At 50.3% G+C, this 17,637-nt stretch overlaps 1 protein-coding gene across 3 annotated transcripts in view; it reads right to left on the reverse strand.

The window, feature by feature from the left end:
* The window catches only part of SH3PXD2A (SH3 and PX domains 2A), a 236,766-nt gene that overhangs the window by 180,871 nt on the left and 38,258 nt on the right, over positions 1–17,637 (reverse strand). For all 3 annotated transcript variants that reach the window (XM_047701410.1, XM_047701411.1, XM_047701408.1), the window contains exon 2: positions 1,786–1,866. In XM_047701410.1, coding sequence (XP_047557366.1) covers positions 1,786–1,866 — 81 coding nt within the window. The remainder of the gene's footprint in view (positions 1–1,785; positions 1,867–17,637) is intronic.

Here is a 17,637-nt window from a genome sequence, read left to right on the forward strand (position 1 = left end):
GACCCATGTAGACAGGCCTAGCCATACTCGTGGTGAGAGCCAGCACATTGCTCGATGCTCTATGCTGTGTGTCCCAGCACACAGGAAATAAGCCCTCCGGGCAAGGAAGAAGTAGGGGGGAGCAGCATTCCTTTCTCGTGAGGTTCTGTAACTAGGGAGGGGGTGAGGGAACAGAACAGAAGAGGGGGAAGAAAAGCTCTGATTTGAGAGTTTCCGCTGGCTCACAGACCCTCTCTGGCTCATCAATGAGTCCTTTCAGGGTTCCCTCTCCCCAACTAACTTATCACTTCCTGTCCAGCACACTATACCCATTGATGGGGTATCAGCAAATCCCACCAGTTTATACCAGAAGGACCCAAGGAGATCAGAAAGGAATGGGGGAGGTGAGGAGAGGAAGAGGCAGGAAGGTGAGGAGTGGCTTCCACCCGTATTGTTGGACTAAGACAGGGTTTACTGGAAGACAGGAAGCTGGCTCACCTTTAGCTCATCTCATAAGTAGAGTGATAAGGACAATGGAATAAAGTCAGGTACTTGGGGGAAAACACGCAGACCTGGCCTCTCCAAGATGACTCACTACCAAAAGCCTGCAAGTGAAGGAGTGGACCTTGGTTGTGAGGACCAGGGGTGCGTTTCTCTTCTTTGTGTTTTTATTGGCTTACACCAGGCTTATAGCCCTAAGGAATAATCTAGAACCTCTCAGTTTTCCCTTCCTGGTATAGGAAGTGTTTCTGTCCAAGTACGGTGATTCTGCCTTGACGGGTGCCTAGATCCCCTGCTGTCACCTCTGTGACCCTCGACCCTGAGCCACACTCATTGGTCCAGAGAGGGCACCTGACTCAAATCAGGCCAATCCAAGTCTTCCCTAGGATTCTTCAACTTGAAACTAGGAGAGTCCATCTCTCTGGTTTGGGGAGTGAATAGATATGAAATTCAGGAGCTGCTGACAGCGGAGTTCCTTGGGAACCTGAGGACAGGGCCCAGAGAGAAACAGAGAATAGACACAGACAGAAAGCAGCTGTGTTGTCAGCAGGTGTTCCTAGAGAGTCCACTGTCTCACTCTCCTCTTCACCCTCTGGTCAACTGCACGACCATTGCTGGTATCTCCTTCCAACCAAGTCTCCCATTTGTCTGAGCCGCAGGAGTGTAAAACTATCCCTTGTGTCTCAAAAAGTCTACGCAAGTGAGCTGGTACCAAGGGAGGTATCTGCAGGAGGAGCTGTGAACACGCCAGTGCACATTAGAGAGTCGCACACGCCATGCGCATGTACAAACAGGGAGAGAGAGAGCCTTCCTCGGCGAGACAGACGCAGTGGTATGCCCAGTTTGTGTCTGCAGTTCAAGAAACTGCTTATTTTCTGTTTCTGTCTCTCCTGTGTGTTTGCTTTTCTTTGCCTGCAATGACGTGGTGGCTTGTGTCTCACCCTGGTTGTTTACAGTTACATGTCTGCTCATGCACACAGCACCCATGGCCATCCTCCTGCCTCCCCACCTTGGTTTCCTACCCGCCAGGCAGAGAAGGGTGACAAAGCTTGACTGTTAAGACCATCATAGGAAGCCCACAAAGTCCACAAAGTCCAGTGGCTGCCTGTAATATTCCAGACTGAGCCAGGCCCAGCTAGACAGGCGAAGTTTCCTCATTTGTCCCTCTGCTCTGACCGAGACACTGACCCCGAGAGCTCGGACAGGGGTTCTCCAGATGAGTGGGGACATGAGAGAGGCCAGTCCCCCAGAGACCCAGGCCACAGCAGGAGAAACTGGGTACCATCTAAACTCAGACCAACTTACCTGCAGGTCAAAGAACTTGCTGTACCTCCGGTAGATGGTCTGGGACGTGGAGTCGGACCAGGTCACGTTGATGATGTATACCTGTGGAGAAAAGGTAAGATCAAGTGAGTGGGTGGTGAAGGCCAGGCTTCAAACTGTACCAGGTACCATGTACCATGACTGGGGTTACCCCGTGGCCATGACCATTCCTACCTCCATTCCCAAAACCCAGCACAGTGTCAGGTATCACACAGATATACACACATTTATTTAAACACAGACACACACACAGACACACACACACACACACACACAAACAAACATCTAGAAGGATATTCAATAAACTACTAAGGATGATTATCTTAGATTAGGATTACAAGTGGTTTTCATTTCCTTCTTCTCTTTATATGTTTTTTATACAATGAACATACATTGGGGTTGTCAAAAATTCCCACTGGTTCTCCAACTCTTAAGAATGAGATTCTACAAGAGGTCTTCCCAAATTGCAGTGCTGGGGCCCATGCTCTGAAATTCTGCATAAGTAGATCTGGGGTTTCAGGGCTCAAGTATCTACATCTTATTTTGTTTTTTAAAGGATTTATTTTTTTTAAGATTTTATTTATTTATTTGAGAACGAGAACACGAACAGGGGAGAGGAGCAGAGGAACAAGCAGGACTTCTTACTGAGTAGGGAACCCAACACAGGGCCCAATCCCAGGACCCCGAGATCATGACCTGAACCAAGGACAAATGCTTAACTGACTGGGCCACCCAGGTGCCCCTTAAAGGCTTTATTTTTATACAGCAGTTTTAGGTTCACAGCAAAAATGAGCAGAAATTACAGAGCGTTCCCATACAACCCCGGCCCCCTCCCACCACTTGGGTGGTGCATTGTTAAAACAGGGCATCTATCCTTTTTAGCAAACCACTTCTGCTGTAGTTGATCCTCAAACCCACTCTGAAAAGCACATCAGGTGACCATAACCATTCCAGAGACGCGTGAATTCAGCCCAGTATCCCCACGTCTCAGCTCAGGGCTGGGCACAGGACAGAGTGCACGCTCAGAAAACATTCTGCTGCGCTGAACAATCGAACGGACACCCTGGACGAGAGGCCCATTTGCAGGACAGATATTGGCGCATGTCAGATTTGTAAACTTGTCTGAAATGAAGGCATTTCCAAGATCCCATTCCCAGTGTCACCCCACTTCCTGGGGCTCAGGCTCTCCATGGCTGGTGCCTCAAGCCAGTCTGGCCCAGGAGGTGGGCAGGCCTGCTGGCTGAAGAAGGAGAAAGTCCCCTGCCACACAATCTCTCTGGTGTCAAGGACAACACTGAGACACCATGGGACTCCTGCCTCGCTTCCTTCCTCCCAAGAGACGGAGCAGCTGTGTCCACAGCTCTGGTTCGCTCACCAGGGTGCCCATCAGCATCTCCTTGGAGGCTTCACAAAAACGCAGATTCCAGGTCCCTGCCTAGGGATTCTGACTCAGTAGGTCTGGGGGGACTCCACCTGTGAGAAGAAAATGGCCAGCGAAGCCAGGGCTCTCAGCCACTGTGAGAAGGAAGGAATGTGAGCAAAGATCCCTTGGCCTCAGGGTAGCTGAAGTCCCCGGATGCCCAGAGCAGGGCTGTCTTAGTCTGTCCCAGCTGCTGTAACAAACTACCATCGACTCGGTGGCTTAAACGACTGACATTTACTTCTCACAGCTATGGAGGCCGGAAGTTCAAGATCAAGGTTTCCGGTAAGACCGACTTCCTGACTTTCAGTTGGTCTCCCTGGTCCTGTGACCTTATGTGGTGGAGAGAGAGCGCTCTAGTCTCTTCCTTGTCCTCTGAGGACACTCACCCCACCCCTGGGGCTCCCACCTCGTGGTGTCATCTAAACCTGATCACCTCCCAAAGGCCTGGCCTCAAACACCACACTGGGGACTAGGGCTCCAACATACGGATTTGGGGGGACACAAATGCGCAGGCCACAGCAAGGGTTTTGCAGACAGGGGTATGGGGCTTTATGTCTGGCTATGCAGGTAACCTCTAAAGCAAACGAGCTCTGAGTCCTCCACCCCTCCTCCCCCACCTGAGCCCCCTCACAGAGTCACCTCGCTCAGCACAGTGTTTGCTGTGAACCGAAATCGAGGAGAGGGTCATAAAGCAAAGCAAAGAATGAGGGTTGCCACCCGGACATGGGGTATTCATGACCTGTTTTATGTGACCCCAATAAGAAAGTAAAGTGGGAGGCCATCCCTATCTTCACAAGCCCAACATAAACCACTGACTATGATTATAATAGATAGGGGTGTGCTTTGCTTTAGATCATATATAAACATCTATCTCATAGAATTAACGGTAGGAACCATTTAGGTAATGGCCACTTCAGTCCAGCATAGTGCAAAGCACTCAGAAGCATTAGCTCATTCCATCGATGATGTAGCTACCATTGTTACCTCTATCCATTCTGTACAGGAGGTAGCTGAGGTTCAGAGAAGTTAAATAACTTGCCTGAGGTGACACAGCTAGTAAAATACAGAGCAAAGGACTTGAACCCAGGTCCAGCTGCATGCAATGGCCATGCTCTGGACCACACAGGATATCTTTCTGCATGTAAATTTCAGAGTGTCGATATTTAAAGCAAACTACTTAATCAGAACTGAAAGACATCATTCTTAATAAATCTCTGGGTGGCCTGAAAAGTCTGTGTGCCCCTTACATAGGAGATGGACCTAGAGGAATGGGGAGGGGGGGTCATGTCAATTTTGAGAGAAAGAAGAGGCAGAACTCAGGGCCCAGATGGAAGTCAGTGGTTAGGAATGCTATAAAACCAGAGAAACACAGAGGAAACCCTCACGCACAACTGGCTTCATTGACTGTGGCCAGATGCTCTGGGGTTTTCACCGGGATTATAACCCATCCCATTCCCCCTGCTGACTCTTGGCTCCTTGACCCCCAAATCCTACTGGCTCCATCTCCCCTCCCACTGCATCTCCCCTTCCCACAGGTCCCAGGCAGGGAGCAGATGCTGTACATGGCCAGGTGCTGCCTTCCTGACCTCTGCCTGGGTGGACACACTATAAGGAGGCCCCAAGCGGCAGTGCCCTCCCAGGAGAGAGCCTGTGGGCCATTAGATAGCAGCCTTTCTCCCCGGCCAACCAAGCGGGGCCTGGAGGAAGGGCTTAACTGGGGCTTAACATGACCCATGCTCCTTCCTCTTCAGTAATTAGGGGCTTCCCTTCACCTCCCAGGAAGAATTAATTATAGGCTCACAGCCTCCGGCAGCTGGGAGGCCTCTCCATCTGCAGAGGAGGAAACTCAGAGCCAGGATGGTGATTTGCCAAGGAAGAGGCAGACACTCTGGAGTCAGTCACACCTGGGTTTCCCTCTTAGGACCACCGCTATTGGCTGTGAGACATCAGCCCAGCCTCTCGGACCCTCAGGCTCCTCCTCTATTCAGTAGGCACAAGCTTGGGGTCCCCACTATGTTCGTTACCATAGCAGGTGTGCTCACCCCATTAGTGCCAGAGCTGGGACAGGAGCCCAGACCTCCCAATTCCCAGACTAGGACTCACCAGCACACAACCAGAGCACCCTCTCACCCCCTGCATAACTCCTTTCCCTTCACAGAGAACCATCTCTGCCTGACCCTTGACCTGAACCCATCCCAAAAGCAAGCCTCTGGAGAAAATCCAGAGGGCAGGGAGGTGGAAGTTGCCCCGTGAGCCCTGCGGGCCACAGCCACCAGGCTGCAACCCAGCCATGCTTCCCCTCAAAACACGTTTCTTTCCATTTTGGGCAAAGGCTTGCTCTCTGCTTCCCATGCTCTGAGTGAGCATGTGGGGACTCAGGTGCTGCGGTATGGAAATAAATCCTCACCCAGGTATCCCCAAACCTTTAGGATTTACCAAAGGTCCCCCAGCCTCCCTCTTGGACTAACAGTCTAAATCCTGAGTTGAGGAAATGATCAGAGATCTCCCTGGAAACAGAAGCCCAGAGGTCTGGGCACAGTCTCCAGACCCCATTCTTTCATCTAGGCAGCCTCTTGCAAGGGTTCATCTGCTTTCCTCCAAACCTTAAACCTCCTAGATTACTGTTCCAGGTGAGCAAGGCAAATGCAAAATTCCGGCCCAACCCACACAAACCCCAACGCACATTAGATTCTCAAGCCTCTCGGAGCCGGCCCTGCTGGCATGGGAAACCCTAGCGATAAACCCCCGAGAAAGAGCAGGTGGAGGGGAAGGGGGACAGGGCAGAGGTCATCCGAGACAGCCAGCTCTGTTTACCAGGCCTGCGTCAGGGACCCAGATAAATTCTTCTCTGGCTGCAGGAGCAGCCCAGATAACGTTACCCCACAGCTGGTTCTCAAGAAAGGTTTGCAACTGAACATCCTACTTCCACACACTCTACTTGGGGTTATGTTTCCCGGGTGGAGTTTCCCTTACTCTGGATTTTAAAAGCCCATGGATTCTATTTCCCCCATTTCTGGCCATTTCGGGCAGATGGTAGGCATCTAGGGGGCTCGCTGATGACCAGCAACTGTGTCCGGTTCCTGTCAAAGAGGTGGCTCCAGAGTCTCACATCCACCTGCCCCGCTTATCCTCTACAGAGGAGGGTCCCCACCACAGACACAACCGGGGAAACTCTCAACAGACCCCCACCACGATGCCTTGGTCTGGCCAGCCCACCCACTCTGGACCAACTTCCATCCGCTCAGCTCAACAAGCCCAAGAAATGTCTGAGGCTTCCAATCCTTCCAACAAGTAAACAACAAACAACAACTCCAAAGGAGTAAACAACTCCTTTCAACAGGTAAACAGCCTTGATGCCAATCAGACCACGGCTTAACTCCAGAGCACTGAGAATGAAGCCCAGCCCAGTTCCTACAGAGGGATGTTCACAATCGGACCTGGGCTGCAACAAAAGAATGACCCAAAGATATGGCCCAACCATTCTCAGAAGGCCTACATGTTTAAGTAGAAAGGGCCAGTACAGACCTATTGCTCCTTGTGCTGACAAAAGGAGTTAGGAACTGTGGAAGAAACCGTGTATCTTCGTGGCACTGTGGCTCCGTTTACTAAGGAAGGTCTTATTTTCTCTGGACCCCTGCCAGGTACCCCTGGCCCCAAGCCAAATGGAAACTCAATGACAATCTTTCTTCACCTGCTCACACCATAGTCCATCAGGTGGCTAGGACTAGGGCCGCTGCATACAGTTGTATAAGTTGTTCACTGCCCAAAGACTGCCCAGCCAAGGGGCAAGTAGGGACTGAAATCTCACCTATACACTGCACCTCAAACTGTGCACTTTGGCTGGAAGCTGTAAGCACAGAGAAAAGGGGGTGCCTTATTCTAATGCATATACAGTGCTTCTGGCCAGGACACAGCACCCTGTTGCCCTAGGCGGGGCTGTCACTGATTTTTGGGGCCCTTGAGGTCGTAATACATCCTCAGGACCCAGCTCTTCAACTCCCCCAAATCTTCTAGATGGAGGGATGCTTAACATTAGGAACCGAAGAAATCTGAATAAACACAGCTGGTAAAGGGGAGTTTACATCTGGAGATATGACCATCGCTCTGGCTTCCAGAGGGAGCCGTTCATCATACCAAATTCTCCAAGAAGATGATGCCAGCCCATCTAAGGTATCAATCAGCTCTAACTTTCTACTCAAAGGGTCCCACTCAAAGGGTCCCACTCAAAAGGTCCCCCAGGGAGGGGAGGCCTGGAACGTAAGTTCCAAATCAGGCCAGACTGATCCTTGAGGTCCAAACTACCTGGCAAGGCAGAGGACCCCAGGGCTGCTGCCCCCAGTGCAAGTGGCTACACCAAAGGCTGGGCCAATGCCCCCTTTCCTCCCAGTTAGGCCCACTGAGTCCCATAGTAAGCAGTGAAGGCCATGGGGTCAAAGACTCTTCTTGGCCGCACCCAGACAGAAAGCCCCAGAAGCCAACATCTGACCTGGGTCCACTAGCCGAGCATCTAGCCATCTCTTGCAGTGCTCCTAGTCTGATTTCCACAATTAGCCAGTTATTGTATCTGCCTTTATTTGCTAATTATTGGCTCAGAACAACCCAGCACCGGACACACGTTATGTCCCTGCAGATTTAACATGGCTGAGTATGTACCCATCCCACCAAGAGCAAGGGCAGCAAACGTCTTCTCCAGCTGCTCTGGTGTTCCCCAGACCCACCAGTCCAGAGGGCACACTGAAATGATGACTGACTGGTGGGTCTATCACATGAAAATCCATGCGGTTTAAAGCTCCAATGAGGTCAAAAGCAGCAACTCTTGGGGACTAATCCACTCACCTCCAAAAGCAAATCCCCAGTGGCCAAGGGTAGACTACAAATACATCTGGTTCAGTGCAAGGGTCTTGGCCAACCTAAAACTCGGTCGGCAAGATCAAGTTTAATAGTGTGTGGCTACTTGGCTAAAGTTTCTGCTCACTCCCAGAGTATGGCCCTATTAAAATTCCAAGCCCTCCTCTAGGGTGGGTACTTGTTCTAGGGGTGGGAAGGATGGTGACGCTACAGATTTGGGGAACAAGCACCACCTAGTAGCTTAGACTGGAGGGTGCCCCCCACCCCAGTGCGCACACACTCAGGTTGACCACAGGGTTAATGACCAGTTGGTGGAACCTTTCCCGTTCTCACACCCCCCTATTCCAGGGTCACGCTGGACCTCACGTTTTTGCACCAGTCACAGTAAATGCAGCTGACGCGACCCCAGGAAGGCTCTGGGAGAGACGGGGCGTATGCTGGCAGAATGTTTCTCCCAGAATTACCTGTCCACCAGTCACCAAAACATAGCCCCCACCACAGCTGGCCTGCACCAGATGGCCCTCACCTGGGAGAAAGGGCTTTTTGGAGGGGCTTGGAGAGGGGAGAGCGGGCTCCTGTACCTTATCAAACACCTTCGAGAGTGTTTAGTGGGTGCTCATCTCACTCAGTGTGGGTGCCTGCTGTTGTCTGCAGGGATCACGGCCTTGATTCCTTATTTAACTTGAAAGGTAGTGGGTAGGTAAGACGGTCTGGAAAAAGCCTCCGTATCACTTGCAGCTCCACTTACGGATGGGGCTAACAGCTGTTACCTCACTTCCAGGTTGTTGTTAGGATTCAGGAGCTAACCCTGTATCTCCCATTAGCACAGAAGCTCCCCGACGGCAGATTATGGCATCCTAAAGCTCCGAATGACACTATGCCTAAGAGGTGCTCACTTAATGTCCCTTAAGTAAGGGAAGAAATAAAACAACCAACAAACATTGAGCGAGTGCTTACCTAGTACCTGGTTTTGTGCCAAGCTAACGACAAGGCAACGTCCCCCGACCTCCAGGCTCTTCCAGCTCAGCCTGACAAATCAAGTAGGGAAACAGCGCAAGAAGGAGTCACAGGGTGCCAACACGTGGGGCTCAGAAAGGACCAAAGGCAGTGTTGGCACCATGGAGGGGGAAGACAGCTTTGAAGGCATTTGATGAGTTTAAATATTGGCTCTAACATTTCTGTGCTGTGTGGGCTGGGGCAAGTGTCTTGAATTCTCTGAGTCGGGGTTTCCCCAGCTGCAGCGTGTGATTTCTAATGGGAGTCTCTCATTAAATGTGATGATGGACACAGGACGCATGGCAAGCACCCAACGAACATTCCCAGGAAGAGAGAAGGTGCGAACCAACTTCTTTCCCTTTGCGTGAGACGTGGAGCATGACGCCAGGAAGTGGAACAGGAGGGGAGTGGGGAGTGGCAAACAGGGACACAGGTGGGCGAGGACGAACACACGTGTGCGCACACACACGCCCACACACGCGGGCACACTGGCAACGGATCCAGAGCTGGCCTGGGACAGCAGAAGGGCAAACAGTGACAGCCGCCTGGAGCTAGGAAAACAATGGCCGCCCTCAGGAGCCCCCGGCGGAAAGGATGGGCGAGCTGTGGCAGGCCCCTCTGGGTCAGAGGCTTTTTTTTTTCTTCTTTATTTCACATTTCCTGGAGGGGGAAATGAGTGTCTAAAGTTGGAACTCCCAGGATTTACAAATCCTCCATGGACCTTAAAAGAAGTTTCTGCTGTCAAAGCTCTGTGTGTATGACCACCAGAATTAGGAGACGAACAGTAAGAGACTGTTCTTAGAAACTTTTTCTCATACGCACCAATTATTGGTTTCATCAGGAAGAACTCGAATAGCCACGCCAACTTCACGGGGCACGTACTGCATTCCAGACATTGCTAAACACTTTATGCGGATCATCTCAGTTAATCCCTGCTACCACCTCTGATCCACAAACGAAGACACCTAGAGAGGTAACTAACTGGTCTACCTAGTCGTACTGGCGGCATGTCACCGAGCTTGGCTTCAAACGTGGCTCTGAATTCATAGTCAGACCACAGCAGCCTCTTCAATAACTACACCAGATGGCCCGGAACAAGGCAGACTCCCTACCCCAAGGCTCTGCCCCCCTGCTTCTATCTGCGGCTCTGTTAGGGGTGGCTCTGCCTGTGGGTGAGCTAGGCGGCAGTCCTGAAGTCACCCACGCGGCAAGCGCGTAAGGAGGTCTGCAGGGGACCAGCACTCTATTTTACATGATCTGAGTTCATCACATCAACTCCATGAAAAGCTGTTACTCACTCCGAGCCGCACTCACCAGCCATAAAATAGGGATGCTAAGAGCTGCTTTACTGTGAGGATTAATGAGAACACAAAACCCACCGCCAGTGCCCCGGACACCGCAGTTGCTCAATAAATGTGACCTCCCTTTCCCATCCTCCCTCCCTCAGAGTGCCTGGCATGGTCTTTTGCACTTGGAATTTGAGCCTCCTCCCTAGAAGTTTCTGGAGACACCAATTAGCACTGGGTCTTGAAAGGAACCCACTTTGGGTTTCTAGAGCTCTGGACGTGGTTCCCACTCCACGCTTTCCAGAGTTCCTGAGGGCGTCCGGTTGAACCTTTGTACCTTCGTCCCTCCAACTGTGCCACCACCCTCTGGTCCCAAGCCAGCTTGTCCAGAGCAGACAGGTCTAACCACCTTGCACCAGCAGATGCTCCAATGGAGAGGCAGCAAATGGGCAGCAGACATCTTGGCTAATGCCCAGGACCCTGGGGTGGGTGGCAGTGTGCCCAGACTAGGGGAAGGAGGCTCACCCTATTATGAAAATCGAGAAAACTCCAGACGCACCCTGACATTCAGAAGCTAGAGTCCTGGAAACCTTAAACATATCCTCTCCTGAACTATAGAGAGGGTCATGCTCCTGAGCTTCTGCCGGGCTTGGACACAGCCCAGTGGGTCGAGGAAAGGTTAGAAATGAGGATTCTCACTCCGCACACACTCAAATCAATGACTGACCTGGACCCACTGACCAGGACACACACATCCTGTGAACGTGCCCCACTCCCTCGTCACACCCGAGAGAGCAAGGCAAAGGTTAACACACACAGCTTGGCTTCCTCTTCCTGGGAAACAGAGCAGCCGGGCAAGGCCGGAGGCCAGTGGTCCCCTCCACACACAGCACGCAGGGGAAATGACCCCGGTGTTTCCTCCCCGCCATCTGACACTCTCACACCTTCCTCTCTACTGTGCTCAGCAAAGCTCGACTTTGACAAGGGGACAAATAGCTGTCATCAGGAATTTTGTTGCAAGGGACAGCCTGGACAACCATTTTGGAAAGCATTTTGGCAATCTCTATTCCAAACTTACATTGCCTTTGACTCAGCAATTTCACCTCTAAGAATTTATCCACACAAGTGTGTGTGTGTGTGTGTGTGTGTGTAGGTGTAGGTGTGCATATATGTGTACGTGTTGTATTTATGGATATAAGGATGTTGATGGCAGCCCTGATTGTAAAAATAAGGAAAAAGTAAGGAATACTGAATGGTGATTTTAAAAATGGTCAAATGAATTTTGATTCACACACTTGTTAAAGAGAAGGTGGCTCTTTCTGCATCATTTTTGTAAAATGTCCACACTACACTGAGAAAAGAAAAAAAATTACAAAAGAGTACATATACAATATGATTAGATGTATTTGGGGAGACGTGTGTGTATGGGGGTTTGTGTATGTGAATGTGCATGCACACTTGAAAAGTCTGGGGGAAAATGCAAATTGTTAAGTGGTTATTTGGGTTAAGAGAAGGAGAAACAATAATTTCACTTTACACTTTATATATTTCTATTTTATTTCTTTTGACCATGTATGGCTTTCATAATTAAAAGCAAAATTTCCGGGACACCTGGGTGGCTCAGTTGGTTAAGCAGCTGCCTTCGGCTCAGGTCATGATCCCAGCGTCCTGGGATCGAGTCCCACATCGGGCTCCTTGCTTGGCGGGGAGCCTGCTTCTCCCTCTGCCTCTGCCTGCCGCTCTGTCTGCCTGTGCTCACTCTCACTTCTCTCTCTATGACAAATAAATAAATAAAATCTTTGAAAAAAAAAAAGCAAAATTTCCATCTTATAAAATAACTGTGTCCTCTTAGCTACTGTCAGCTCCTAAATATTTATTCTGCTAAAATCCAACGTTTGCTCATTCTTGGGGAGTTTTAGGGGAATTCAGGTTCAATGTTGAGCCCTTGACACCAAGGTCTGCAACCCTGAGTACACATACAATCACCTGGAGGGCTTTAAAAACTCCGCCTCCCCAGGCCTCACCCCCACCCCTGCCCCACATACCATTTAAATCAGAATCTTGAAAGATGGGGTGGACAAGGGTAGTTGGCAGAGCTCCCCTGGTGACTCTACTGGTTGTTACAGGTTGGGAACCACTATGGTGAAACCGTACTAAAAACAGCACTGAACTAGCTGGGAGAAATACATATTAAACAGAAAGCAGTATGATAGTATAACTGTACTATTAACGGTCAGCTCTGCCTTCAAGAGGGCTAGCAAGATGAAAGTTTTGCCTCCAGTTTTGGAATTCACCAGCTCGAATGGGGGAAAAGAAAACAAGGGGCTCGTTTATCCTGAGCTATGGCTGTGTCTCGCTTTCTTTGGCGGCCTGTGACCATCTTCACCTCCCCGGAACCTACATCAGTGACTGAGGGGTCAGAGTTCAGCCCTTTTTGGCTCCAGGAGGAACAGCTGAAAGAATTAGAGGTGCTAAACCCAGAAAAGGCATTTAAGAGACACATGACAGCTGGTTTACATTTAAAGGGCTACAAATATGGGAGGTTCAACTGCAGTTGTACCCAAAGGACGGTGGTGGATAATGAGGGAAAATTATAGGAAAGTGGGTCTTTGCCTAATGTCAGGAGGAACCTTCCAGCCAGAGGGGCCGAAGGATGGTAGGGGCTGTCTTGGGAAGTAATGGGATGGTCAGGGCAGGAGATGAGTGACCTCCTGTCTGGGATGTTGCTGGAAAACCCCTTCCCACCCAGCCATCCAACTTCCAACCTTCTGAGGCCAGAAAAAAAAAAATTTTCGCAAAATCCACCAGGAAAGCAGCCCCTTTAACAAACAGTTTTCCGCTCTCCACAAATACAGCCTGTGCACCAGCTGAGGGCCGGGCTCTGAAGTAGATGCTGGACAGATGGAGAGTGAGCCAGACAGCCTGTCCTCGTGGAGTTTGCACGGGGAACGTCAGGCGTACATACGATCGTTTCTGAGGGTCCGATAAAACCAAGTGCAGTGAAAGAAACTGGCAGCAGGGGCGGTGGCTACATTAGACACATGGCCGGGGAAGGCCTCTCTCGGGAGTGGATATTTGAGTTGAAACCTAAATGCAGAGAGCAAAGCACTGCTCCCCCACTGGGGAGGTGGGTGGGTGGGACCTCAGTTTGACTCAATCCAAAACTGGAAGGGAACCCACCCTCACATCATCTACAAAAGTTAACTCAAAATGAATCAAATAGGGGCGCCTGGGTGGCTCAGTGGGTTAAGCCGCTGCCTTCGGCTCAGGTCATGATCCCAGGCCCTGGGTTCGAGCCCCACATCGGGCTTTCTGCTCACCAGGGAGCCTGCTTCCTCCTCTCTCTCTGCCTGCCTCTCTGCTTACTTGTGATTTCTCTCTCTGTCAAATAAATAAATAAAATCTTTAAAAAAAAAATGAATCAAATACTTCCGTGTGACCGATACAACTGTAAAAGTCTCAGAAGAAAATCGAGGTGCAAATCTTCATGACCTTGGACTGGTCAATGGTTTCTAACATATGACACCAAAAACAGCAATCAAATAAATTGGACTTCATCAAGATTGAAAACTTTTGTGCTTCAAAGGACACCAGCAAGAAAGTGAAAAGGCAATCTAGAGAACAGGAGAAAATATTTGTAAATCATGTATCTGATAAGGGACTTGTATCTAGAATAAAGAACTCTTACAACTCAATAGTTAGATAAATAACCCAACCTAAAAATGGCCAAAGGATCTGAATGGACTTTTCTCCAAAGAAGATACATGAGGGGCCAATAAGCACAAGGAGAAGCTCAACATCATTGGCCACCAGGACAATGCAAGTCAAAACCACAATGAAATACCAAATCATGTCTACTTAGGATGGCTATAGTCAAACAGAATAGTAAGTGTTGGGGCGCCTGGGTGGCTCAGTGGGTTAAAGCCTTTGCCTTCGGCTTGGGTCATGATCCCAGGGTCCTGGGATCGAGCCCCACATCAGGCTCTCTGCTCAGCAGGGAGCCTGCTTCCTCCTCTCTCTCTGCCTGCCTCTCTGCCTACTTGTGATCTCTGTCTGTCAAATAAATAAATAAAATCTTAAAAAAAAAAAAAAGAATAGTAAGTGTTGGCAAGGATGTAGAGAAATTCTCACATACCACACAGAATCACCATATGACCCAGCGATTCTATTCCAAGGTATCTGCCCGGGGAAATGAAAATTCACATCCACATAAAAACTTGTACGCAAATGTTCACAGTGGCCCGGCACTGTAAAATATGTATGATAACCAAAAAGTGAAAACCTAATGTCCACCAACTGATGAACAGATAAATAAAATGATGTGTCACAGGGGGCCTGGGTAGCTTAGTCGGCTGAGCATCCGACTCTTGATTTCAGCTCAGGTCATGATCTCGGGGTCGTGAGATCGAGTCCCAGTCAGGCTCTGTGCTCGGTGGGGAGTCTGCTTGAGATTTTCTCTTTACCCCTCCTCCTGCTCGCTCTCACTTTCTCTCTATATATAATAAATAAATAAATCTTTTTTTTAAAAAAATGATGTGTCCAGCCATACAATGGAACATTATTCGGTTATATTATTTGGATACTGATACTGATACTGTAGCATGGTACTGATACATGCTATAACAAGGATGAACCTTGAAAACATTATTCTCAGTGAAGGAAGCAGACACCAACGGCCACATTTCATAAGATCCCATTTATGTGAGATGCCCAGAATAGGCAAATCTGGAGAGATGGTAATAGATGAGTGTTTGCCTAAGGCTGTGGGTGGTGGCATTAGGGGAAACAGGAAGTGATTGCTCATGGGGTTACCCCAAAAAGGGCTGATGAAATGTTCTAAAATTGACAGTGGTGATGACCACACGTTATCTGTGAATATAATAAAAACCACTGAACTGCATGCTTTGAAGTGGTAAATTGTACAGTAGGTGAATTATATCTCAATAAAGCTGTTTTAAAAAATATTGGAAAGGAAAAGACGTCACTCTCAGTTAAGGGGTTCTTGCCAGGTGGACTCCATTTCTCCATCCTTGCAGTGTGTCTAATTCCTTCAAGGCCCAATCAGGACCCACTGCCTCCTAGAAGCCTCCCAGGACTGCCTCAGCCCCCATGCTCTCTCTACCGCCTTCATCTAGCCCACAGCCAGCTTGTGTAGGTAAGGGTCAGGTCCCATCCACCAGTCTCAGAGAAGACCAATCCTGGGGCTCTGACCCCCATGTTGCAGATCACCAACACTGGCACGTAGTAGGTGTGCCTGGCTTAGAATGCACCTGGCTTCCCAGGCCCAGTAAGAAGACACCAGGTCCTCTTTCACAGATGAGTGGAAAACCTGATACCAGAAACCTCCTGCTCTCTCTGCCTGCGGAGTTCGCTGGCCCCAGCAGAGCCCGGTGTGCAGTGAAACTTTCCCAATCAAGCAGCAAAACTGGGAACACAGTCAGCTCCTGTTTGGCTTCCAGGATAGAGAAACTGCATTTCAAATCTGCTAACCCTGATCTGATGCTGGAAGCGTCCACAGGAGAGTAATTGCTGGACGAGGTGAAGTCTGCTCACCTCCTTTAGAAGCATATCTCTTTGTCTGTTCACGATCCTGACTGACCCTGGAGTCTGGCCTAGCCTCCTTTCATCTGGTCCCACCCAGCCCTTGCCCCCCATTCCAGGCCTATTAGCCTCTCAGCCCAGGGTCTTTTCCCCCTCTCCCCAAACCCTTAGGGGCACATACAGCTCCAGCATCCCTTCAGCACCAAAGACCCAGATTGCCAATTTCACGTGAACCCGTTCCTCCAACCCATTCCCAGAACTGTCCTCAACCGAGTCATAGACCCCTTGTAAGCAAGTATTTTATCTCGACTTCCCTCATTTTCCCTACAATATCTAAGGATACTGGGCACCTGGTAGATCATCAATAAAGACTTGGCATTGTCGTCTGATAAAATTCAGCTCCATCCAGTAAAGAAGGATTGAGAGCTTACCATGTCGCTGGGCTCTGCACGGGACCCTGGTGGCCCCAAGTCAAATAAAAGGGGCGCCTGGGTAGCTCAGTGGGTTAAAGTTTCTGCCTTCAGCTCAGGTCATGATCCCAGAATCCTGGGATGGAGCCCTGCATCGGGCTCTCTGCTTGGCTGGGAGCCTGCTTCCCTTCCTCTCTCTCTCTGCCTGTCTCTCTGCCTACTTGTGATCTCTGTCTGTCAAATAAATAAAATTTAAAAAAAAAAAAAAAAGATAGTTCTGATTCCAGGGGAGCTCCCAAACTGGTGAGGAAGAGCGGCACTGGTGCATCATTTGCTGTGGAAGCTAGATTGAGAGATGCGCATGATCATGGGGGAACCCAGAGGAGGGGCACCAAGCTGGGCCAGCTTCCTGGAGGAGGTGGTGCTGGAGGTGAGGGGAAGGGTGAAAGATAAAGAAAAGGAAGGTAAGCCAGGTGATGGTGAGGGTGTCACCTTTGTCTGGCAGGGGACGGTGGTGGAGGGCACATATACCCTGAGCTGGGTGGAGAGCCAGGAGTAAGAGGGGGGTGGCTGGTGCCTGACACCCAAGGCAGTGAGCACCAGGAGGTGCACTGAGAGTCCTTGGCTCTGGGGCTTGAGGGAATGATGTAGGCAGAAGAGAGAAGGAAGGGAGGAAGGCAGAGAAGCAGAGGTCAGGGCTGGAGTGTTTCTCAAGTAGGCACCCTGGAGTGGTGGGGTTGGAGAGGGAGGGAAGAAGGGGCGTGGGGGAGATCCAAGGTCCAAAGGAGGGAGAGATGAGGATGAAGCAGCCTGGAAGGAACGGAGGGGGCCCTGGGGGAAGAGAGACATAAGGTTAGGTCAGGCTGGTCAGGAGAGAAGGAGGGTATGGAAACGCATGGGGTCTGGTAAGGGGCCGAGTGGGAAATCTCCAGACATCTCCGGGCGACCCTGGGTGGACCCAGTCAGGATGCAGGGGAATGACTGAAACGGATCTCAGGGACGGGACTGGGGGGGAACACAGTTCCTGGCAGTGCATGGGGTGCTTGGCGGCTCACTGGCTGATGGCTGACACCTAGGGCCATTCTGTGCAGATGAGGTGTAAGCAACTTTTGGAAAAGGAGAGGGACCAAGCACTACAAGTCCAGGGCTTTGTTTTATGCTCCATTCACTCCCCGGGTCCAGCTCTGAGAGCAAACCTTATAAACCTCCCCTGCCTCCCCCAGCCTTGGCTCAGAATCCAGAGCCATTTGAAATGAGGGAAGGGAGTACCAGGTCACGTCTTCTGGGCCCCCACCCTCCTTCTCCCTGCCCTTTCCTGCCGTGAGGCTGG

This window comes from Lutra lutra, chromosome 14 (genome assembly GCF_902655055.1).
Source record: "Lutra lutra chromosome 14, mLutLut1.2, whole genome shotgun sequence".
NCBI classification, from domain to species: domain Eukaryota; kingdom Metazoa; phylum Chordata; class Mammalia; order Carnivora; family Mustelidae; genus Lutra; species Lutra lutra.